The following is a 26,814-nucleotide window of genomic DNA, read 5'->3' as shown; positions in this document are numbered from 1 at the left end:
CACAGGAAAGACTTGAACACTTTCACTTTAAAGACACGTACATACAGATACCCTAAAGCAGGGGTCCCCATACTACGGCCCCCTGAGGCCGTAATTCCGGAAGGGGCACCTCTTTCATTGGTGGTCAGTAAGAGAAGCACACAGAATGCATCCTCAAAAGCGCAGCGGGCGTCACTCACGTACAGTACTACTTCCGGTGACGCCGCGCGGAGCACACGTCACGGCTCCGGAAGCAGTGTGAAATAACAGCCAGAAATAGGAAGAAAGGCAAAGCACTATAACTAAACCGGACATTAGACCATCTCATTAGCCAAAAGCAGGCCCATAGTTCCCACAGAAATACTGGGCAGTTTGGTGATTTAAATTTACTTGTACTTTATTTTAAATATTCTATTTGTTCCTGTTTTTTTTTTTTTTTTTTTGCTAATAAATGGCCAATGTTCTCTAAACTTGGCATTTTTACTGAATTATAAGTTCGTTTTAATTTAGATTCTTGTAATAAAAAAACTTTTTTTCTGCAACCATGTAGGAATGTTCTCATTACTCAATTAAAATCAGCTGTGTAATGCCCAACTTCCCACACTAGTGGGGAAAAATTCCCATTAGTGTCACTTTCCTCACTAGTCAGTGGAAAAACTTTATTGTGCTTCCTTGATATAAGAAGTTTTGTTATTAACATAAATATTTTCTGTAAAACTTTAATAAGCTTATTTAACGTAACTAAATAATTAAAAAACGAATATTAAAGAAATAAAATAAAAATTGAAAGGAATATAGAAATAAAAATAATATTTTAATAAATAATTAGATATTTTTAATTATAACAGTTAAAAAGGTTATAGTGTTACATTATAGAAATTTAAAATGGATTCTAGTGATTCCTGTTTAGAAAACACTCCTCCATCAATAAAAGAAACAGCAGAAAATGTAATAAGTAATGTAAATACGTAAGTAATGTAAATAATTGTAATATAACAATAAATGTTTATAATAAATAAATTACTTTTTGTAGACTGTAAAAATGAAATTTTTAATTTTTTTAGTTAATAAATCTAATGGTTGCAGAAAAAATATAATATTTAACTCGAGTGTTAAGTATTTTCCACACTTGTTAAATAAATAACTATTTGCTATTTAGAAGCATGACCAGCCCAGAAAAATCCTTCACGATTTTCACTAAACTCGAACATTTTTGCAACTCGAAATTCTCGGGTTGTCAATGACAAGAGAAAAGCCAACCTTTACTTTTAACTGCAACAGAATTTGCCAAAAATGTTGTTTGAAACGCTCTGATTGGTTGAGTGTAGATTTTCATAACCCGACTTTAAAATAATATATGTGCAGTGTGCATAGGGATTTTTATATTCTGGCCCTCCAACGATTTTGAGGGACAGTGATTTGGCCCCCCTGTGTAAAAAGTTTGGGGGATCCCTGCCCTAAACGATCAAAAACCTAGTGCCTGCCGAAGGCGTTTCTATAATTGGGTTTAGCGAACACCTAGGCAAACTCTTAGGCCTAAAAGCACACATTTACGAGACTTCCTAACCTCCTAACTTCATCCTCCCATTAACCGAATCGACAACAATATTATTCAAGAAAAATAAAGCTAAAAAAAACACTTAGGCCTACCTCTTTTTCATGCGTGTAGAAAAGTACGGCTAAATCTAGACGACGCCTGCGCTGTTCCACACGGCCAGCAAAGGATGTGACGTGTCCTTCCAGTTCCTGTGCGACTGAATAGATCTCCTGAGCGTTACACTCGCCAGTCTGAGCAAGTTCTTCAGCAGCTGACAACAGTTTCTCAGCGTTTCTATAGGTATTCTGTAAGAAAACAGATGAAAAGAAAAATTAATATTTTGTTTTTTTTTAAGAAAAGTAATTGAAAAATAATAATAAAAAAGTAATCATCTACTGCGCAGTCTCCGTTGCAGTAAAAGTGCCTGCAGATGCAATAAACATATATAAATATGAGTGCACTAACTGCATTCCACTTTGATACAGCTCAGTTCAGGATGCTGCTTTTACTTCGCTCTATTAAACTTCACCTCTCAACAATTCTAGCCCAACTGGTCTAAAATAAAAGTTTTCTGATACATTTCAACACTCTTAACAACCAATCAACCACCCGATTAACTCTGAATCTATCTTCTTCCTCAGTACGATGTACTTTAGACTTCCAATAATAATCTTAAGTCTTTATGAAGGACCCAAAAATTGACTTCTTTTGAGAATTTTTCTTTTTATAACTAGGAAAGAGAAAGTCACGTGAGTATGACAACTTAACACTTAACTTAACCGATAACCCTTAAGCTTTAACTCTTAAGCGAGTTACGGTGGATGTGGACAGACAAACAATTATTATATTACAATCCATTTTTTTAAATACTAATTTTCTTCGGACAAATCGGATATTTTTTGGTGATAATTTAAAATCCAAAATTGCCGGATTAATAAATCATCAGGGTGAAAACTTTTTCAATATTCTCCCTCTCACTCTTACTCCCTACTCTCTCACTCACTGCAGTAACAGATGAGCAGTGAAGCTGCCAAAGCGACCACTCTAGAGAGAGAGAGAGAGAGAGAGAGAGAGAGAGAGAGAGAAAGCGAGCAACTAACATAGTTTGGCAGCGGCAGGCTTCACTATCAGTGAAACTGATAGCCATAGTTTTTTGTCCCACCCCCCCACCACCACCCGCAAACTCAAAAACAGCAAACATGAACGAACATGTCGGCCGTTGGTGGACATGTTTTATATTGTCCATTCCCTATTGTGAGCAGAACTTCTAAACGTATTTATATTGAAAAAACATTACCTTGTGGTGGTCAGAGTTTTTCACGGACTAGCTATATGGCCTACCAATTTTCTTTTGCTAATAAATGACAAAATGTTCTCCAAACTTGGCATTTTTACTGAATTATAAGTTCGTGTTAAATTAAATTCTTGCAATTTTTTACCAGAACCATGACGAGCCAAAGTGAGATATATACGTTTAAAAGCCAAAGTAAATGGAAAACCAGCTATTTTTAACCTTCTGTATCTCAACTATTATTATCAGTAAAACAACGCGATTCATATCATTTATAGAGCTTTCTATTCTCTACGATTCAGTAAAGAAATCATTAAAATCGGACCATTAGAAAAAGAGATATAGATGTTTGAAATTTCTGCGTATTTGTATCTTATATTGAAACAATGAAAATTTTAACCTTCCATATTTCATTACCTACTATCAATAGAATATTGCTATTTCAGGCGCGGATAGAACTATCTTTTCTCTACAATTCCATAAAGAATTCATTAAAATCTGAACATTACGAAGTGAGATATAAACGTTTAAAATTTTAAGTAATTGGAAAACCAGCTATTTTTAACCTTCAATATCTCAACTATTATTATCACTAAAACGTTGCGATTCGTACCACTTGTGGAGCTTTCTATTCTCTACGATTCAGTAAAGAAATCATTAAAATCGGACCATTAGAAAAGGAGATATAGATGTTTGAAATTTGTCTGTATTTGTATCGTACATTGAAACAATGAAAATTTTAACCTTCCATATTTCATTACCTATTATCACGATAATATTGCTACTTTAGGGGCGGATAGAACTATCTTTTCTCTACAATTCCATAAAGAATTCATTAAAATCTGAACATTACGAAGTGAGATATAAACGTTTAAAATTTTAAGTAATTGGAAAACCAGCTATTTTTAACCTTCAATATCTCAACTATTATTATCACTAAAACGTTGCGATTCGTACCACTTGTGGAGCTTTCTATTCTCTACGATTCAGTAAAGAAATCATTAAAATCGGACCATTAGAAAAAGAGATATAGATGTTTGCAATTTGTCTGTATTTGTATCGTACATTGAAACAATGAAAATTTTAACCTTCCATATTTCATTACCTATTATCACGATAATATTGCTACTTTAGGGGCGGATAGAACTATCTTTTCTCTACAATTCCATAAAGAATTCATTAAAATCTAAACATTACGAAGTGAGATATAAACGTTTAAAATTTTAAGTAATTGGAAAACCAGCTATTTTTAACCTTCAAAATCTCAACTATTATTATCACTAAAACGTTGCGATTCGTACCACTTGTGAAGCTTTCTATTCTCTACGATTCAGTAAAGAAATCATTAAAATCGGACCATTAGAAAAAGAGATATAGATGTTTGCAATTTGTCTGTATTTGTATCGTACATTGAAACAATGGAAATTTTAACCTTCCATATTTCATTACCTATTATCACGATAATATTGCTACTTTAGGGGAGGATAGAACTATCTTTTCTCTACAATTCCATAAAGAAATCATTAAAATCTAAACATTACGAAGTGAGATATAAACGTTTAAAATTTTAAGTAATTGGAAAACCAGCTATATTGAACCTTCAAAATCTCAACTATTATTATCACTAAAACGTTGCGATTCGTACCACTTGTGGAGCTTTCTATTCTCTACTATTCAGTAAAGAAATCATTAAAATCGGACCATTAGAAAAAGAGATATAGATGTTTGCAATTTGTCTGTATTTGTATCGTACATTGAAACAATGGAAATTTTAACCTTCCATATTTCATTACCTATTATCACGATAATATTGCTACTTTAGGGGCGGATAGAACTATCTTTTCTCTACAATTCCATAAAGAATTCATTAAAATCTAAACATTACGAAGTGAGATATAAACGTTTAAAATTTTAAGTAATTGGAAAACCAGCTATATTGAACCTTCAAAATCTCAACTATTATTATCACTAAAACGTTGCGATTCGTACCACTTGTGGAGCTTTCTATTCTCTACTATTCAGTAAAGAAATCATTAAAATCGGACCATTAGAAAAAGAGATATAGATGTTTGCAATTTGTCTGTATTTGTATCGTACATTGAAAGAATGAAAATTTTAACCTTCCATAATTCATTACCTATTATCACGATAATATTGCTACTTTAGGGGCGGATAGAACTATCTTTTCTCTACAATTCCATAAAGAATTCATTAAAATCTGAACATTACGAAGTGAGATATAAACGTTTAATATTTTAAGTAATTGGAAAACCAGCTATATTTAACCTTCAATATCTCAACTATTATTATCACTAAAACGTTGCGATTCGTACCACTTGTGGAGCTTTCTATTCTCTACTATTCAGGAAAGAAATCATTAAAATCGGACCATTAGAAAAAGAGATATAGATGTTTGAAATTTCTGCGTATTTGTATCTTATATTGAAACAATGAAAATTTTAACCTTCCATATTTCATTACCTATTATCACGATAATATTGCTACTTTAGGGGCGGATAGAACTATCTTTTCTCTACAATTCCATAAAGAATTCATTAAAATCTGAACATTACGAAGTGAGATATAAACGTTTACAATTTTAAGTAATTGGAAAACCAGCTATTTTTAACCTTCAATATCTCAACTATTATTATCACTAAAACGTTGCGATTCGTACCACTTGTGGAGCTTTCTATTCTCTACTATTCAGTAAAGAAATCATTAAAATCGGACCATTAGAAAATGAGATATGTTTGTTTGAAATTTGTCTGTATTTGTATCGTACATTGAAAGAATGAAAATTTTAACCTTCCATAATTCATTACCTATTATCACGATAATATTGCTACTTTAGGGGCGGATAGAACTATCTTTTCTCTACAATTCCATAAAGAATTCATTAAAATCTGAACATTACGAAGTGAGATATAAACGTTTAATATTTTAAGTAATTGGAAAACCAGCTATATTTAACCTTCAATATCTCAACTATTATTATCACTAAAACGTTGCGATTCGTACCACTTGTGGAGCTTTCTATTCTCTACTATTCAGGAAAGAAATCATTAAAATCCGACCATTAGAAAATGAGATATAGATGTTTGAAATTTGTGTGTATTTGTATCGTACATTGAAGGAATAAAAATTTTAACCTTCCATATTTCATTACCTATTATCACGATAATATTGCTACTTTAGGGGCGGATAGAACTATCTTTTCTCTACAATTCCATAAAGAATTCATTAAAATCTGAACATTACGAAGTGAGATATAAACGTTTAAAATTTTAAGTAATTGGAAAACCAGCTATATTTAACCTTCAATATCTCAACTATTTTTATCACTAAAACGTTGCGATTCGTACCACTTGTGGAGCTTTCTATTCTCTACTATTCAGTAAAGAAATCATTAAAATCGGACCATTAGAAAATGAGATATGTTTGTTTGAAATTTGTCTGTATTTGTATCGTACATTGAAAGAATGAAAATTTTAACCTTCCATAATTCATTACCTATTATCACGATAATATTGCTACTTTAGGGGCGGATAGAACTATCTTTTCTCTACAATTCCATAAAGAATTCATTAAAATCTGAACATTACGAAGTGAGATATAAACGTTTAATATTTTAAGTAATTGGAAAACCAGCTATTTTTAACCTTCAATATCTCAACTATTAATATCACTAAAACGTTGCTATTCGTACCACTTGTGGAGCTTTGTATTCTCTACTATTCAGTAAAGAAATCATTAAAATCGGACCATTAGAAAATGAGATATAGATGTTTGAAATTTATGTGTATTTGTATCGTACATTGAAGGAATAAAAATTTTAACCTTCCATATTTCATTACCTATTATCACGATAATATTGCTACTTTATAGGCGGATAGAACTATCTTTTCTCTACAATTCCATAAAGAATTCATTAAAATCTGAACATTACGAAGTGAGATATAAACGTTTACAATTTTAATTAATTGGAAAACCAGCTATTTTTAACCTTCAATATCTCAACTATTATTATCACTAAAACGTTGCGATTCGTACCACTTGTGGAGCTTTCTATTCTCTACTATTCAGTAAAGAAATCATTAAAAGCGGACCATTAGAAAATGAGATATAGATGTTTGAAATTTGTCTGTATTTGTATCGTACATTGAAAGAATGAAAATTTGAACCTTCCATAATTCATTACCTATTATCACGATAATATTGCTACTTTAGGGGCGGATAGAACTATCTTTTCTCTACAATTCCATAAAGAATTCATTAAAATCTGAACATTACGAAGTGAGATATAAACGTTTAATATTTTAAGTAATTGGAAAACCAGCTATATTTAACCTTCAATATCTCAACTATTATTATCACTAAAACGTTGCGATTCGTACCACTTGTGGAGCTTTCTATTCTCTACTATTCAGGAAAGAAATCATTAAAATCGGACCATTAGAAAAAGAGATATAGATGTTTGAAATTTGTCTGTATTTGTATCGTACATTGAAGGAATAAAAATTTTAACCTTCCATATTTCATTACCTATTATCACGATAATATTGCTACTTTAGGGGCGGATAGAACTATCTTTTCTCTACAATTCCATAAAGAATTCATTAAAATCTGAACATTACGAAGTGAGATATAAACGTTTACAATTTTAAGTAATTGGAAAACCAGCTATTTTTAACCTTCAATATCTCAACTATTATTATCACTAAAACGTTGCGATTCGTACCACTTGTGGAGCTTTCTATTCTCTACTATTCAGTAAAGAAATCATTAAAATCGGACCATTAGAAAATGAGATATGTTTGTTTGAAATTTGTCTGTATTTGTATCGTACACTGAAAGAATGAAAATTTTAACCTTCCATAATTCATTACCTATTATCACGATAATATTGCTACTTTAGGGGCGGATAGAACTATCTTTTCTCTACAATTCCATAAAGAATTCATTAAAATCTGAACATTACGAAGTGAGATATAAACGTTTAAAATTTTATGTAATTGGAAAACCAGCTATTTTTAACCTTCAATATCTCAACTATTATTATCACTAAAACGTTGCGATTCGTACCACTTGTGGAGCTTTCTATTCTCTACTATTCAGGAAAGAAATCATTAAAATCCGACCATTAGAAAATGAGATATAGATGTTTGAAATTTGTGTGTATTTGTATCGTACATTGAAGGAATAAAAATTTTAACCTTCCATATTTCATTACCTATTATCACGATAATATTGCTACTTTAGGGGCGGATAGAACTATCTTTTCTCTACAATTCCATAAAGAATTCATTAAAATCTGAACATTACGAAGTGAGATATAAACGTTTAAAATTTTAAGTAATTGGAAAACCAGCTATATTTAACCTTCAATATCTCAACTATTTTTATCACTAAAACGTTGCGATTCGTACCACTTGTGGAGCTTTCTATTCTCTACTATTCAGTAAAGAAATCATTAAAATCGGACCATTAGAAAATGAGATATGTTTGTTTGAAATTTGTCTGTATTTGTATCGTACATTGAAAGAATGAAAATTTTAACCTTCCATAATTCATTACCTATTATCACGATAATATTGCTACTTTAGGGGCGGATAGAACTATCTTTTCTCTACAATTCCATAAAGAATTCATTAAAATCTGAACATTACGAAGTGAGATATAAACGTTTAAAATTTTAAGTAATTGGAAAACCAGCTATTTTTAACCTTCAATATCTCAACTATTATTATCACTAAAACGTTGCGATTCGTACCACTTGTGGAGCTTTCTATTCTCTACTATTCAGTAAAGAAATCATTAAAATCGGACCACTAGAAAAAGAGATATAGATGTTTGAAATTTGTCTGTATTTGTATCGTACATTGAAGGAATAAAAATTTTAACCTTCCATATTTCATTACCTATTATCACGATAATATTGCTACTTTAGGGGCGGATAGAACTATCTTTTCTCTACAATTCCATAAAGAATTCATTAAAATCTGAACATTACGAAGTGAGATATAAACGTTTACAATTTTAAGTAATTGGAAAACCAGCTATTTTTAACCTTCAATATCTCAACTATTATTATCACTAAAACGTTGCGATTCGTACCACTTGTGGAGCTTTCTATTCTCTACTATTCAGTAAAGAAATCATTAAAATCGGACCATTAGAAAATGAGATATGTTTGTTTGAAATTTGTCTGTATTTGTATCGTACATTGAAAGAATGAAAATTTTAACCTTCCATAATTCATTACCTATTATCACGATAATATTGCTACTTTAGGGGCGGATAGAACTATCTTTTCTCTACAATTCCATAAAGAATTCATTAAAATCTGAACATTACGAAGTGAGATATAAACGTTTAATATTTTAAGTAATTGGAAAACCAGCTATATTTAACCTTCAATATCTCAACTATTATTATCACTAAAACGTTGCGATTCGTACCACTTGTGGAGCTTTCTATTCTCTACTATTCAGGAAAGAAATCATTAAAATCGGACCATTAGAAAATGAGATATGTTTGTTTGAAATTTGTCTGTATTTGTATCGTACATTGAAAGAATGAAAATTTTAACCTTCCATAATTCATTACCTATTATCACGATAATATTGCTACTTTAGGGGCGGATAGAACTATCTTTTCTCTACAATTCCATAAAGAATTCATTAAAATCTGAACATTACGAAGTGAGATATAAACGTTTAATATTTTAAGTAATTGGAAAACCAGCTATTTTTAACCTTCAATATCTCAACTATTATTATCACTAAAACGTTGCTATTCGTACCACTTGTGGAGCTTTGTATTCTCTACTATTCAGTAAAGAAATCATTAAAATCGGACCATTAGAAAATGAGATATAGATGTTTGAAATTTATGTGTATTTGTATCGTACATTGAAGGAATAAAAATTTTAACCTTCCATATTTCATTACCTATTATCACGATAATATTGCTACTTTATAGGCGGATAGAACTATCTTTTCTCTACAATTCCATAAAGAATTCATTAAAATCTGAACATTACGAAGTGAGATATAAACGTTTACAATTTTAATTAATTGGAAAACCAGCTATTTTTAACCTTCAATATCTCAACTATTATTATCACTAAAACGTTGCGATTCGTACCACTTGTGGAGCTTTCTATTCTCTACTATTCAGTAAAGAAATCATTAAAATCGGACCATTAGAAAAAGAGATATAGATGTTTGAAATTTGTGTGTATTTGTATCGTACATTGAAAGAATGAAAATTTTAACCTTCCATATTTCATTACCTATTATCACGATAATATTGCTACTTTAGGGGCGGATAGAACTATCTTTTCTCTACAATTCCATAAAGAATTCATTAAAATCTGAACATTACGAAGTGAGATATAAACGTTTAAAATTTTAAGTAATTGGAAAACCAGCTATTTTTAACCTTCAATATCTCAACTATTATTATCACTAAAACTTTGCGATTCGTACCACTTGTGGAGCTTTCTATTCTCTACTATTCAGTAAAGAAATCATTAAAATCGGACCATTAGAAAATGAGATATGGATGTTTGAAATTTGTCTCTATTTGTATCGTACATTGAATGAATGAAAATTTTAATCTTCCATATTTCATTACCTATTATCACGATAATATTGCTACTTTAGGGGCGGATAGAACTATCTTTTCTCTACAATTCCATAAAGAATTCATTAAAATCTGAACATTACGAAGTGAGATATAAACGTTTAAAATTTTAAGTAATTGGAAAACCAGCTATTTTTAACCTTCAATATCTCAACTATTATTATCACTAAAACGTTGCGATTCGTACCACTTGTGGAGCTTTCTATTCTCTACTATTCAGTAAAGAAATCATTAAAATCGGACCATTAGAAAAAGAGATATAGATGTTTGAAATTTGTGTGTATTTGTATCGTACATTGAAAGAATGAAAATTTTAACCTCCCATATTTCATTACCTATTATCACGATAATATTGCTACTTTAGGGGCGGATAGAACTATCTTTTCTCTACAATTCCATAAAGAATTCATTAAAATCTAAACATTACGAAGTGAGATATAAACGTTTAAAATTTTAAGTAATTGGAAAACCAGCTATTTTTAACCTTCAATATCTCAACTATTATTATCACTAAAACGTTGCGATTCGTACCACTTGTGGAGCTTTCTGTTCTCTACTATTCAGTAAAGAAATCATTAAAATCGGACCATTAGAAAATGAGATATAGATGTTTGAAATTTGTCTGTATTTGTATCGTACATTGAAACAATGAAAATTTTAACCTTCCATATTTCATTACCTATTATCACGATAATATTGCTACTTTAGGGGCGGATAAAACTATCTTTTCTCTACAATTCCATAAAGAATTCATTAAAATCTGAACATTACGAAGTGAGATATAAACGTTTAAAATTTTAAGTAATTGGAAAACCAGCTATTTTTAACCTTCAATATCTCAACTATTATTATCCCTAAAACTTTGCGATTCGTACCACTTGTGGAGCTTTCTATTCTCTACTATTCAGTAAAGAAATCATTAAAATCGGACCATTAGAAAATGAGATATGGATGTTTGAAATTTGTCTCTATTTGTATCGTACATTGAATGAATGAAAATTTTAACCTTCCATATTTCATTACCTATTATCACGATAATATTGCTACTTTAGGGGCGGATAGAACTATCTTTTCTCTACAATTCCATAAAGAATTCATTAAAATCTGAACATTACGAAGTGAGATATAAACGTTTAAAATTTTATGTAATTGGAAAACCAGCTATTTTTAACCTTCAATATCTCAACTATTATTATCACTAAAACGTTGCGATTCGTACCACTTGTGGAGCTTTCTATTCTCTACTATTCAGTAAAGAAATCATTAAAATCGGACCATTAGAAAATGAGATATGGATGTTTGAAATTTGTCTCTATTTGTATCGTACATTGAAAGAATGAATATTTTAACCTTCCATATTTTATTACCTACTATCAATAGAATATTGCTATTTCAGGGGCGGTTAGAACTATCTTTTCTCTACAATTCCATAAAGAATTCATTAAAATCTGAACATTACGAAGTGAGATATAAACGTTTAAAATTTTAAGTAATTGGAAAACCAGCTATATTTAACCTTCAATATCTCAACTATTATGATCAGTAAAATGTTGCGATTCGTACCACTTATAGACCTTTCTATTCTCTACGATTCAGTAAAAAAATCAATAAAATCAGAACAGTAGAAAAGGAGATATAGATGTTTGAAATTTGTCTCTATTTGTATCGTACATTGAAAGAATGAATATTTTAACCTTCCATATTTCATTACCTATTATCACGATAATATTGCTACTTTAGGGGCGGATAGAACTATCTTTTCTCTACAATTCCATAAAGAATTCTTTAAAATCTGAACATTACGAAGTGAGATATAAACGTTTAAAATTTTAAGTAATTGGAAAACCAGCTATTTTTAACCTTCAATATCTCAACTATTATTATCACTAAAACGTTGCGATTCGTACCACTTGTGGAGCTTTCTATTCTCTACTATTCAGTAAAGAAATCATTAAAATCGGACCATTAGAAAATGAGATATGGATGTTTGAAATTTGTCTGTATTTGTATCGTACATTGAAAGAATGAAAATTTTAACCTTCCATATTTCATTACCTATTATCACGATAATATTGCTACTTTAGGGGCGGATAGAACTATCTTTTCTCTACAATTCCATAAAGAATTCATTAAAATCTGAACATTACGAAGTGAGATATAAACGTTTAATATTTTAAGTAATTGGAAAACAAGCTATTTTTAACCTTCAATATCTCAACTATTATTATCACTAAAACGTTGCGATTCGTACCACTTGTGGAGCTTTCTATTCTCTACTATTCAGTAAAGAAATCATTAAAATCGGACCATTAGAAAAAGAGATATAGATGTTTGAAATTTGTGTGTATTTGTATCGTACATTGAAAGAATGAAAATTTTAACCTTCCATATTTCATTACCTACTATCAATAGAATATTGCTATTTCAGGGGCGGATAGAACTATCTTTTTTCTAGAATTCCATAAAGAATTCATTAAAATCAGAAAATTACGAAGTGAGACATAAACGTTTAAAAATTTAAGTAATTGGAAAACCAGCTATTTTTAACCTTCAATATCTCAACTATTATTATCACTAAAACGTTGCGATTCGTACCACTTGTGGAGCTTTCTATTCTCTACTATTCAGTAAAGAAATCATTAAAATCGGACCATTAGAAAAAGAGATATAGATGTTTGAAATTTGTGTGTATTTGTATCGTACATTGAAAGAATGAAAATTTTAACCTCCCATATTTCATTACCTATTATCACGATAATATTGCTACTTTAGGGGCGGATAGAACTATCTTTTCTCTACAATTCCATAAAGAATTCATTAAAATCTAAACATTACGAAGTGAGATATAAACGTTTAAAATTTTAAGTAATTGGAAAACCAGCTATTTTTAACCTTCAATATCTCAACTATTATTATCACTAAAACGTTGCTATTCGTACCACTTGTGGAGCTTTGTATTCTCTACTATTCAGTAAAGAAATCATTAAAATCGGACCATTAGAAAATGAGATATAGATGTTTGAAATTTATGTGTATTTGTATCGTACATTGAAGGAATAAAAATTTTAACCTTCCATATTTCATTACCTATTATCACGATAATATTGCTACTTTATAGGCGGATAGAACTATCTTTTCTCTACAATTCCATAAAGAATTCATTAAAATCTGAACATTACGAAGTGAGATATAAACGTTTACAATTTTAATTAATTGGAAAACCAGCTATTTTTAACCTTCAATATCTCAACTATTATTATCACTAAAACGTTGCGATTCGTACCACTTGTGGAGCTTTCTATTCTCTACTATTCAGTAAAGAAATCATTAAAATCGGACCATTAGAAAATGAGATATGGATGTTTGAAATTTGTCTCTATTTGTATCGTACATTGAAAGAATGAATATTTTAACCTTCCATATTTTATTACCTACTATCAATAGAATATTGCTATTTCAGGGGCGGATAGAACTATCTTTTCTCTACAATTCCATAAAGAATTCATTAAAATCTGAACATTACGAAGTGAGATATAAACGTTTAAAATTTTAAGTAATTGGAAAACCAGCTATATTTAACCTTCAATATCTCAACTATTATGATCAGTAAAATGTTGCGATTCGTACCACTTATAGACCTTTCTATTCTCTACGATTCAGTAAAAAAATCAATAAAATCAGAACAGTAGAAAAGGAGATATAGATGTTTGAAATTTCGGTGTATTTGTATCGTACATTGAAAGAATGAAAATTTTAACCTTCCATATTTTATTACCTACTATCAATAGAATATTGCTATTTCAGGGGCGGATAGAACTATCTTTTCTCTACAATTCCATAAAGAATTCATTAAAATCTGAACATTACGAAGTGAGATATAAACGTTTAAAATTTTAAGTAATTGGAAAACCAGCTATATTTAACCTTCAATATCTCAACTATTATTATCACTAAAACGTTGCGATTCGTACCACTTGTGGAGCTTTCTATTCTCTACTATTCAGTAAAGAAATCATTAAAATCGGACCATTAGAAAAAGAGATATAGATGTTTGAAATTTGTCTGTATTTGTATCGTACACTGAAAGAATGAAAATTTTAACCTTCCATATTTCATTACCTATTATCACGATAATATTGCTACTTTAGGGGCGGATAGAACTATCTTTTCTCTACAATTCCATAAAGAATTCATTAAAATCTGAACATTACGAAGTGAGATATAAACGTTTAAAATTTTAAGTAATTGGAAAACCAGCTATATTTAACCTTCAATATCTCAACTATTATTATCACTAAAACGTTGCGATTCGTACCACTTGTGGAGCTTTCTATTCTCTACTATTCAGTAAAGAAATAATTAAAATCGGACCATTAGAAAAAGAGATATAGATGTCTGAAATTTGTGTGTATTTGTATCGTACATTAAAAGAATGAAAATTTTAACCTTCCATATTTCATTACCTATTATCACGATAATATTGCTACTTTAGGGGCGGATAGAACTATCTTTTCTCTACAATTCCATAAAGAATTCTTTAAAATCTGAACATTACGAAGTGAGATATAAACGTTTAAAATTTTAAGTAATTGGAAAACCAGCTATTTTTAACCTTCAATATCTCAACTATTATTATCACTAAAACGTTGCGATTCGTACCACTTGTGGAGCTTTCTATTCTCTACTATTCAGTAAAGAAATCATTAAAATCGGACCATTAGAAAATGAGATATGGATGTTTGAAATTTGTCTGTATTTGTATCGTACATTGAAAGAATGAAAATTTTAACCTTCCATATTTCATTACCTATTATCACGATAATATTGCTACTTTAGGGGCGGATAGAACTATCTTTTCTCTACAATTCCATAAAGAATTCATTAAAATCTGAACATTACAAAGTGAGATATAAACGTTTAATATTTTAAGTAATTGGAAAACAAGCTATTTTTAACCTTCAATATCTCAACTATTATTATCACTAAAACGTTGCGATTCGTACCACTTGTGGAGCTTTCTATTCTCTACTATTCAGTAAAGAAATCATTAAAATCGGACCATTAGAAAAAGAGATATAGATGTTTGAAATTTGTGTGTATTTGTATCGTACATTGAAAGAATGAAAATTTTAACCTTCCATATTTCATTACCTACTATCAATAGAATATTGCTATTTCAGGGGCGGATAGAACTATCTTTTTTCTAGAATTCCATAAAGAATTCATTAAAATCAGAAAATTATGAAGTGAGACATAAACGTTTAAAAATTTAAGTAATTGGAAAACCAGCTATTTTTAACCTTCAATATCTCAACTATTATTATCACTAAAACGTTGCGATTCGTACCACTTGTGGAGCTTTCTATTCTCTACTATTCAGTAAAGAAATCATTAAAATCGGACCATTAGAAAAAGAGATATAGATGTTTGAAATTTGTGTGTATTTGTATCGTACATTGAAAGAATGAAAATTTTAACCTCCCAATTTTCATTACCTATTATCACGATAATATTGCTACTTTAGGGGCGGATAGAACTATTTTTTCTCTACAATTCCATAAAGAATTCATTAAAATCTAAACATTACGAAGTGAGATATAAAAGTTTAAAATTTTAAGTAATTGGAAAACCAGCTATTTTTAACCTTCAATATCTCAACTATTATTATCACTAAAACGTTGCTATTCGTACCACTTTTGGAGCTTTGTATTCTCTACTATTCAGTAAAGAAATCATTAAAATCGGACCATTAGAAAATGAGATATAGATGTTTGAAATTTATGTGTATTTGTATCGTACATTGAAGGAATAAAAATTTTAACCTTCCATATTTCATTACCTATTATCACGATAATATTGCTACTTTATAGGCGGATAGAACTATCTTTTCTCTACAATTCCATAAAGAATTCATTAAAATCTGAACATTACGAAGTGAGATATAAACGTTTACAATTTTAATTAATTGGAAAACCAGCTATTTTTAACCTTCAATATCTCAACTATTATTATCACTAAAACGTTGCGATTCGTACCACTTGTGGAGCTTTCTATTCTCTACTATTCAGTAAAGAAATCATTAAAATCGGACCATTAGAAAATGAGATATGGATGTTTGAAATTTGTCTCTATTTGTATCGTACATTGAAAGAATGAATATTTTAACCTTCCATATTTTATTACCTACTATCAATAGAATATTGCTATTTCAGGGGCGGATAGAACTATCTTTTCTCTACAATTCCATAAAGAATTCATTAAAATCTGAACATTACGAAGTGAGATATAAACGTTTAAAATTTTAAGTAATTGGAAAACCAGCTATATTTAACCTTCAATATCTCAACTATTATGATCAGTAAAATGTTGCGATTCGTACCACTTATAGACCTTTCTATTCTCTACGATTCAGTAAAAAAATCAATAAAATCAGAACAGTAGAAAAGGAGATATAGATGTTTGAAATTTCGGTGTATTTGTATCGTACATTGAAAGAATGAAAATTTTAACCTTCCATATTTTATTACCTACTATCAATAGAATATTGCTATTTCAGGGGCGGATAGAACTATCTTTTCTCTACAATTCCATAAAGAATTCATTAAAATCTGAACATTACGAAGTGAGATATAAACGTTTAAAATTTTAAGTAATTGGAAAACCAGCTATATTTAACCTTCAATATCTCAACTATTATTATCACTAAAACGTTGCGATTCGTACCACTTGTGGAGCTTTCTATTCTCTACTATTCAGTAAAGAAATCATTAAAATCGGACCATTAGAAAAAGAGATATAGATGTTTGAAATTTGTCTGTATTTGTATCGTACACTGAAAGAATGAAAATTTTAACCTTCCATATTTCATTACCTATTATCACGATAATATTGCTACTTTAGGGGCGGATAGAACTATCTTTTCTCTACAATTCCATAAAGAATTCATTAAAATCTGAACATTACGAAGTGAGATATAAACGTTTAAAATTTTAAGTAATTGGAAAACCAGCTATATTTAACCTTCAATATCTCAACTATTATTATCACTAAAACGTTGCGATTCGTACCACTTGTGGAGCTTTCTATTCTCTACTATTCAGTAAAGAAATAATTAAAATCGGACCATTAGAAAAAGAGATATAGATGTCTGAAATTTGTGTGTATTTGTATCGTACATTGAAAGAATGAAAATTTTAACCTTCCATATTTCATTACCTATTATCACGATAATATTGCTACTTTAGGGGCGGATAGAACTATCTTTTCTCTACAATTCCATAAAGAATTCTTTAAAATCTGAACATTACGAAGTGAGATATAAACGTTTAAAATTTTAAGTAATTGGAAAACCAGCTATTTTTAACCTTCAATATCTCAACTATTATTATCACTAAAACGTTGCGATTCGTACCACTTGTGGAGCTTTCTATTCTCTACTATTCAGTAAAGAAATCATTAAAATCGGACCATTAGAAAATGAGATATGGATGTTTGAAATTTGTCTGTATTTGTATCGTACATTGAAAGAATGAAAATTTTAACCTTCCATATTTCATTACCTATTATCACGATAATATTGCTACTTTAGGGGCGGATAGAACTATCTTTTCTCTACAATTCCATAAAGAATTCATTAAAATCTGAACATTACGAAGTGAGATATAAACGTTTAATATTTTAAGTAATTGGAAAACCAGCTATTTTTAACCTTCAATATCTCAACTATTATTATCACTAAAACGTTGCGATTCGTACCACTTGTGGAGCTTTCTATTCTCTACTATTCAGTAAAGAAATCATTAAAATCGGACCATTAGAAAATGAGATATAGATGTTTGAAATTTGTCTGTATTTGTATCGTACATTGAAACAATGAAAATTTTAACCTTCCATATTTCATTACCTATTATCACGATAATATTGCTACTTTAGGGGCGGATAAAACTATCTTTTCTCTACAATTCCATAAAGAATTCATTAAAATCTGAACATTACGAAGTGAGATATTAACGTTTAAAATTTTAAGTAATTGGAAAACCAGCTATTTTTAACCTTCAATATCTCAACTATTATTATCCCTAAAACTTTGCGATTCGTACCACTTGTGGAGCTTTCTATTCTCTACTATTCAGTAAAGAAATCATTAAAATCGGACCATTAGAAAATGAGATATGGATGTTTGAAATTTGTCTCTATTTGTATCGTACATTGAATGAATGAAAATTTTAACCTTCCATATTTCATTACCTATTATCACGATAATATTGCTACTTTAGGGGCGGATAGAACTATCTTTTCTCTACAATTCCATAAAGAATTCATTAAAATCTGAACATTACGAAGTGAGATATAAACGTTTAAAATTTTATGTAATTGGAAAACCAGCTATTTTTAACCTTCAATATCTCAACTATTATTATCACTAAAACGTTGCGATTCGTACCACTTGTGGAGCTTTCTATTCTCTACTATTCAGTAAAGAAATAATTAAAATCGGACCATTAGAAAAAGAGATATATATGTCTGAAATTTGTGTGTATTTGTATCGTACATTGAAAGAATGAAAATTTTAACCTTCCATATTTCATTACCTATTATCACGATAATATTGCTACTTTAGGGGCGGATAGAACTATCTTTTCTCTACAATTCCATAAAGAATTCTTTAAAATCTGAACATTACGAAGTGAGATATAAACGTTTAAAATTTTAAGTAATTGGAAAACCAGCTATTTTTAACCTTCAATATCTCAACTATTATTATCACTAAAACGTTGCGATTCGTACCACTTGTGGAGCTTTCTATTCTCTACTATTCAGTAAAGAAATCATTAAAATCGGACCATTAGAAAATGAGATATGGATGTTTGAAATTTGTCTGTATTTGTATCGTACATTGAAAGAATGAAAATTTTAACCTTCCATATTTCATTACCTATTATCACGATAATATTGCTACTTTAGGGGCGGATAGAACTATCTTTTCTCTACAATTCCATAAAGAATTCATTAAAATCTGAACATTACGAAGTGAGATATAAACGTTTAATATTTTAAGTAATTGGAAAACCAGCTATTTTTAACCTTCAATATCTCAACTATTATTATCACTAAAACGTTGCGATTCGTACCACTTGTGGAGCTTTCTATTCTCTACTATTCAGTAAAGAAATCATTAAAATCGGACCATTAGAAAATGAGATATAGATGTTTGAAATTTGTCTGTATTTGTATCGTACATTGAAACAATGAAAATTTTAACCTTCCATATTTCATTACCTATTATCACGATAATATTGCTACTTTAGGGGCGGATAAAACTATCTTTTCTCTACAATTCCATAAAGAATTCATTAAAATCTGAACATTACGAAGTGAGATATTAACGTTTAAAATTTTAAGTAATTGGAAAACCAGCTATTTTTAACCTTCAATATCTCAACTATTATTATCCCTAAAACTTTGCGATTCGTACCACTTGTGGAGCTTTCTATTCTCTACTATTCAGTAAAGAAATCATTAAAATCGGACCATTAGAAAATGAGATATGGATGTTTGAAATTTGTCTCTATTTGTATCGTACATTGAATGAATGAAAATTTTAACCTTCCATATTTCATTACCTATTATCACGATAATATTGCTACTTTAGGGGCGGATAGAACTATCTTTTCTCTACAATTCCATAAAGAATTCATTAAAATCTGAACATTACGAAGTGAGATATAAACGTTTAAAATTTTATGTAATTGGAAAACCAGCTATTTTTAACCTTCAATATCTCAACTATTATTATCACTAAAACGTTGCGATTCGTACCACTTGTGGAGCTTTCTATTCTCTACTATTCAGTAAAGAAATAATTAAAATCGGACCATTAGAAAAAGAGATATATATGTCTGAAATTTGTGTGTATTTGTATCGTACATTGAAAGAATGAAAATTTTAACCTTCCATATTTCATTACCTATTATCACGATAATATTGCTACTTTAGGGGCGGATAGAACTATCTTTTCTCTACAATTCCATAAAGAATTCTTTAAAATCTGAACATTACGAAGTGAGATATAAACGTTTAAAATTTTAAGTAATTGGAAAACCAGCTATTTTTAACCTTCAATATCTCAACTATTATTATCACTAAAACGTTGCGATTCGTACCACTTGTGGAGCTTTCTATTCTCTACTATTCAGTAAAGAAATCATTAAAATCGGACCATTAGAAAATGAGATATGGATGTTTGAAATTTGTCTGTATTTGTATCGTACATTGAAAGAATGAAAATTTTAACCTTCCATATTTCATTACCTATTATCACGATAATATTGCTACTTTAGGGGCGGATAGAACTATCTTTTCTCTACAATTCCATAAAGAATTCATTAAAATCTGAACATTACGAAATGAGATATAAACGTTTAATATTTTAAGTAATTGGAAAACCAGCTATTTTTAACCTTCAATATCTCAACTATTATTATCACTAAAACGTTGCGATTCGTACCACTTGTGGAGCTTTCTATTCTCTACTATTCAGTAAAGAAATCATTAAAATCGGACCATTAGAAAATGAGATATAGATGTTTGAAATTTGTCTGTATTTGTATCGTACATTGAAACAATGAAAATTTTAACCTTCCATATTTCATTACCTATTATCACGATAATATTGCTACTTTAGGGGCGGATAAAACTATCTTTTCTCTACAATTCCATAAAGAATTCATTAAAATCTGAACATTACGAAGTGAGATATAAACGTTTAAAATTTTAAGTAATTGGAAAACCAGCTATTTTTAACCTTCAATATCTCAACTATTATTATCCCTAAAACTTTGCGATTCGTACCACTTGTGGAGCTTTCTATTCTCTACTATTCAGTAAAGAAATCATTAAAATCGGACCATTAGAAAATGAGATATGGATGTTTGAAATTTGTCTCTATTTGTATCGTACATTGAATGAATGAAAATTTTAACCTTCCATATTTCATTACCTATTATCACGATAATATTGCTACTTTAGGGGCGGATAGAACTATCTTTTCTCTACAATTCCATAAAGAATTCATTAAAATCTGAACATTACGAAGTGAGATATAAACGTTTAAAATTTTAAGTAATTGGAAAACCAGCTATATTTAACCTTCAATATCTCAACTATTATTATCACTAAAACGTTGCGATTCGTACCACTTGTGGAGCTTTCTATTCTCTACTATTCAGTAAAGAAATCATTAAAATCGGACCATTAGAAAAAGAGATATAGATGTTTGAAATTTGTCTGTATTTGTATCGTACACTGAAAGAATGAAAATTTTAACCTTCCATATTTCATTACCTATTATCACGATAATATTGCTACTTTAGGGGCGGATAGAACCATCTTTTCTCTACAATTCCATAAAGAATTCTTTAAAATCTGAACATTACGAAGTGAGATATAAACGTTTAAAATTTTAAGTAATTGGAAAACCAGCTATTTATAACCTTCAATATCTCAACTATTATTATCACTAAAACGTTGCGATTCGTACCACTTGTGGAGCTTTCTATTCTCTACTATTCAGTAAAGAAATCATTAAAATCGGACCATTAGAAAATGAGATATGGATGTTTGAAATTTGTCTGTATTTGTATCGTACATTGAAAGAATGAAAATTTTAACCTTCCATATTTCATTACCTATTATCACGATAATATTGCTACTTTAGGGGCGGATAGAACTATCTTTTCTCTACAATTCCATAAAGAATTCCTTAAAATCTGAACATTACGAAGTGAGATATAAACGTTTAATATTTTAAGTAATTGGAAAACCAGCTATTTTTAACCTTCAATATCTCAACTATTATTATCACTAAAACGTTGCGAATCGTACCACTTATAGACCTTTCTATTCTCTACTATTCAGTAAAGAAATCATTAAAATTAGAACAGTAGAAAAAGAGATATAGATGTTTGAAATTTGGGTGTATTTGTATCGTACATTGAAAGAATGAAAATTTTAACCTTCCATATTTCATTACCTACTATCAATAGAATATTGCTATTTCAGGGGCGGATAGAACTATCTTTTCTCTACAATTCCATAAAGAATTCATTAAAATCTGAAAATTACGAAGTGAGATATAAACGTTTAAAAATTTAAGTAATTGGAAAACCAGCTAATTTTAACCCTCAATATCTCAACTATTATGATCACTAAAACGTTGCGATTCGTACCACTTATAGACCTTTCTATTCTCTACGATTCAGTAAAAAAATCAATAAAATCAGAACAGTAGAAAAAGAGATATAGATGTCTGAAATTTGTCTGTATTTGTATCGTACATTGAAAGAATGAAAATTTTAACCTTCCATATTTCATTACCTATTATCACGATAATATTGCTACTTTAGGGGCGGATAGAACTATCTTTTCTCTACAATTCCATAAAGAATTCATTAAAATCTGAACATTACGAAGTGAGATATAAACGTTTAAAATTTTAAGTAATTGGAAAACCAGCTATTTTTAACCTTCAATATCTCAACTATTATTATCACTAAAACGTTGCGAATCGTACCACTTGTGGAGCTTTATATTCTCTACTATTCAGTAAAGAAATCATTAAAATCGGACCATTAGAAAATGAGATATGGATGTTTGAAATTTGTCTGTATTTGTATCGTACATTGAAAGAATGAAAATTTTAACCTTCCATATTTCATTACCTATTATCACGATAATATTGCTACTTTAGGGGCGGATAGAACTATCTTTTCTCTACAATTCCATAAAGAATTCATTAAAATCTGAACATTACGAAGTGAGATATAAACGTTTAATATTTTAAGTAATTGGAAAACCAGCTATTTTTAACCTTCAATATCTCAACTATTATTATCACTAAAACGTTGCGATTCGTACCACTTGTGGAGCTTTCTATTCTCTACTATTCAGTAAAGAAATCATTAAAATCGGACCATTAGAAAATGAGATATGGATGTTTGAAATTTGTCTGTATTTGTATCGTACATTGAAAGAATGAAAATTTTAACCTTCCATATTTCATTACCTATTATCACGATAATATTGCTACTTTAGGGGCGGATAGAACTATCTTTTCTCTACAATTCCATAAAGAATTCATTAAAATCTGAACATTACGAAGTGAGATATAAACGTTTAATATTTTAAGTAATTGGAAAACCAGCTATTTTTAACCTTCAATATCTCAACTATTATTATCACTAAAACGTTGCTATTCGTACCACTTGTGGAGCTTTGTATTCTCTACTATTCAGTAAAAAAATCAATTAAATCGGACAGTAGAAAAGGAGATATAGATGTTTGAAATTTATTGGTGATAGTGATGGGGATGGGGTGTATATTGAAGGTGATAATAAGTAAATATGTATAAATTTAAAATAAAATGTTTTTCAGCAATAGTCTCGTTATTTATTGCCACACCTCGTACATATTTTCTTTCAGTATCTTGAGCGTACCTTTTTGGTATTATTCTTTCCTAAAAATGCTGCAATGTTTGTGCAATTAGGGTGGGCTATGCACTACAGACGAAAGAAGGTATTTTGAAAAGAAACTGAGACAAAAGATGGTTATCAAGAAGATATAGTACCTTAAAAGTGGTGGCGGCACTTTACATACATCAGGGACAAGTATCTCTGCTTAAATTTGATAGGAACTTTTGATTATATTTTTTTAAAAAATACTAATAGGCCTATATGGTGCATACCGAGGGCAAAATGAGAAAACAAGCGCACGTATAAAACTCATAACGTAATCACGTAGGGGAAGAAAAATACGTGACAGCAAATAAATACGCTAACTACGCAAAACCAGTTTGTAAAAAAAAAATTAACTGTTACAGAAGTTTCCCTTACCGCAATTATGAATGAGACTGAGAATAGTTATTTATTTAACAAGTGTGGAAAGTAGTACTTTTCCTCACACGAGGCAGGGTATGCACGAACGAGCGAGCGAAGCGAGGCGAGTGCAAGTGCAAATTGCCGAGTGTGAGGAAAATACTTTACACTCGAGTTAAATATTATATTTTTTCTGCAACCATTAGGGTTATTAACTAAAAAAAAACTAAATAAGAATCACTAGAATCCATTTTAAATTTCTATAAGGTAACACTATAACCTTTTTAACTGTTATAATTAAAAATATCTAATTATTTATTAAAATATTATTTTTATTTCTATATTCCTTTCAATTTTTATTTTATTTTTTTAATATTCGTTTTTTAATTATTTATATAAAATAAATTTAAATAAGCTTATTAGAGTTTTACAGAAAATATTTATGTTAATAACAAAACTTCTTATATCAAGGAAGCACAATAAAGTTTTTCCACTCACTAGTGAGGAAAGTGACACTAATGGGAATTTTTCCCCACTAGTTAGGTGAAGTTGGGCATTACACAGCTGATTTTAATTGAGTAATGAGAACATTCCTACATGGTTGCAGAAAAAAGACTTATACTGGGAAAACCTTCTTACATTCCATATAAGTATAATTAGCCTCATTAACTGTGCAGGTTCAAACATGAAGAGAATTAGCCGACCTGAAGTGCCACATTACTAATTAAAACTCTTATTTTCGCACAATTTTTTTGGGGGGAATTTTTTTTGAGTAAATTGTGTAAAGAGAAAATGCATGTGATTGTTTCACACGAGAGATCTACTTTTTATAAAAAAGTTTTCATGCATCAAATCTTCTTGAGATAAAAAAAAACTTCCCGAGTTTGTGAAAGGAGACTTGGCCGACATTGGTATGTCAAGCTACCTATTCCTTAGCCTAAATTTAATAATAGTGCAGAATTTGAAACAAATTTTTAACTTAAATACTTGTAATCTGACCTCAAAACCTTAATTTCCATTTGTAATATTCCAAATACAATAAGATACATCTTGAGATCTACCAATGACGAGTTATTAAACAATGGGGGATTGTAATGGTGATTAGGGGATTTTGAAGTACCTTCATTAAAACTGTCCGGTAGGACAGTTGTATAAGGGTTGATCGTCAAAAACTGCAAGAAAAAGCGTAACGTTGAAAAACACCCAACTTTGACAATTTTTTTCTCTTTTTCTATAAAAGATAAAATTCCCAAATTTTTTTTAAATTATAGGGCAAACCCTCCTTTATCACTGTATTTGTTTTGTAACGACCCAGATTTAATAGGTTTCGAGAAAAAAGTTGCCGAAAATGAGCAAAAACGGCTTTTTCAAAAAATGTTCTTGTTCTTGTTCTTCTTGTTACGTTTTTTGTAAACAACGTAGCGCCTAAACGTGTGAACCGATTATCATGAATGAGGTGTCGTTCGATTCGGAATTTTATGTAGATGTGCCTTTTGGGGGTCTCGATCCTATACATGGAATGGGAGAGGAGTTAGCCCCCTTTATGCAAGGCCCCCTCCAAAATTATTATTACTAATTACTCTGTAAATCTTGGCCCGATTTTGATAAAATTTGGCAGGATGATAGGATTAGGGCTCCCCTACGTAACATTAAAGCGGCGATCAGCTCTTACACTTGTTAAGGGGAAGTATAGCAATCGTTTCAAATTATCGACACGTGAACCGACCGAAGTGTCATTGGAATCGAAATTTTGTACAGATTTGCACTTTAAAAGTCTCGACGCCGTGCCTCATAAGGAGGGGAGTTCGCCCCACCCAAATAAGGCCCTTTCTAAAACTATTATTACCAATATTTCTATAACGCTTAGTAAGATTTTGATAAAATTCAGCTCGAATAAGTGGTTAAAGCTCCTCTACGTTGCTGATGCTCTTGCACCTACTAAGAGGAAGTACTGCAATCGTTTAAATTATCAATGAGTGAACCGATTTAAATCAATGAATTGTCGTTCGATTAAAAAATCTTTGCCTCTTTGCCTTTTAGGGAGAAGTACTGCAATCGTAGTTTATGTTTCTTACTCCTCTTAAAAGGAAGTACTGAAATCGCAGTTTAATTTTGCTATTTACGTACAAATACCTTCCTATGTTATTCAAAACGCTTTTTCAAAAACATTGTTATTGGGGATGGTTTGGGGGACCGCAACTATAATCATTCTTTAAAAAGATCTCTCCAGTGGTAGTTACGGTTCCGACTTAACACCTTATTAGGTTATAATTATAGAATTGCTTATTCCAAATTTTAAAAAATCTGTAAAGCAGATATGTAACTTTAGAATATGTAAAATAGACAAAAAGGAAAATCTATCCAAAAGGTACAAAAATCTCCTTAACAAAAACTTACAGTTTAAAATGTTAAGTATAAGGGTTGATTAAACGCCAAAAGGTACACAAATCAGCGAGTACCCAACATTTCATTAATACTTCATTAAT

At 30.0% G+C, this 26,814-nt stretch overlaps 1 protein-coding gene across 7 annotated transcripts in view; it reads right to left on the bottom strand.

Moving 5' to 3' along the window:
* The window catches only part of trio (trio Rho guanine nucleotide exchange factor), a 570,361-nt gene that overhangs the window by 199,752 nt on the left and 343,795 nt on the right, over window positions 1–26,814 (bottom strand). For all 7 annotated transcript variants that reach the window (XM_074117039.1, XM_074117041.1, XM_074117040.1 and 4 more), the window contains one exon: window positions 1,630–1,821. In XM_074117039.1, the coding sequence (XP_073973140.1) occupies window positions 1,630–1,821 (192 nt within the window). The remainder of the gene's footprint in view (window positions 1–1,629; window positions 1,822–26,814) is intronic.

The sequence above is a fragment of the Rhodnius prolixus genome, unplaced genomic scaffold, assembly GCF_049639745.1.
Source record: "Rhodnius prolixus isolate KJV_2025 unplaced genomic scaffold, Rpr scaffold_2, whole genome shotgun sequence".
Lineage (NCBI taxonomy): Eukaryota > Metazoa > Arthropoda > Insecta > Hemiptera > Reduviidae > Rhodnius > Rhodnius prolixus.
This window is presented reverse-complemented; position numbering and strand designations above follow the sequence as displayed.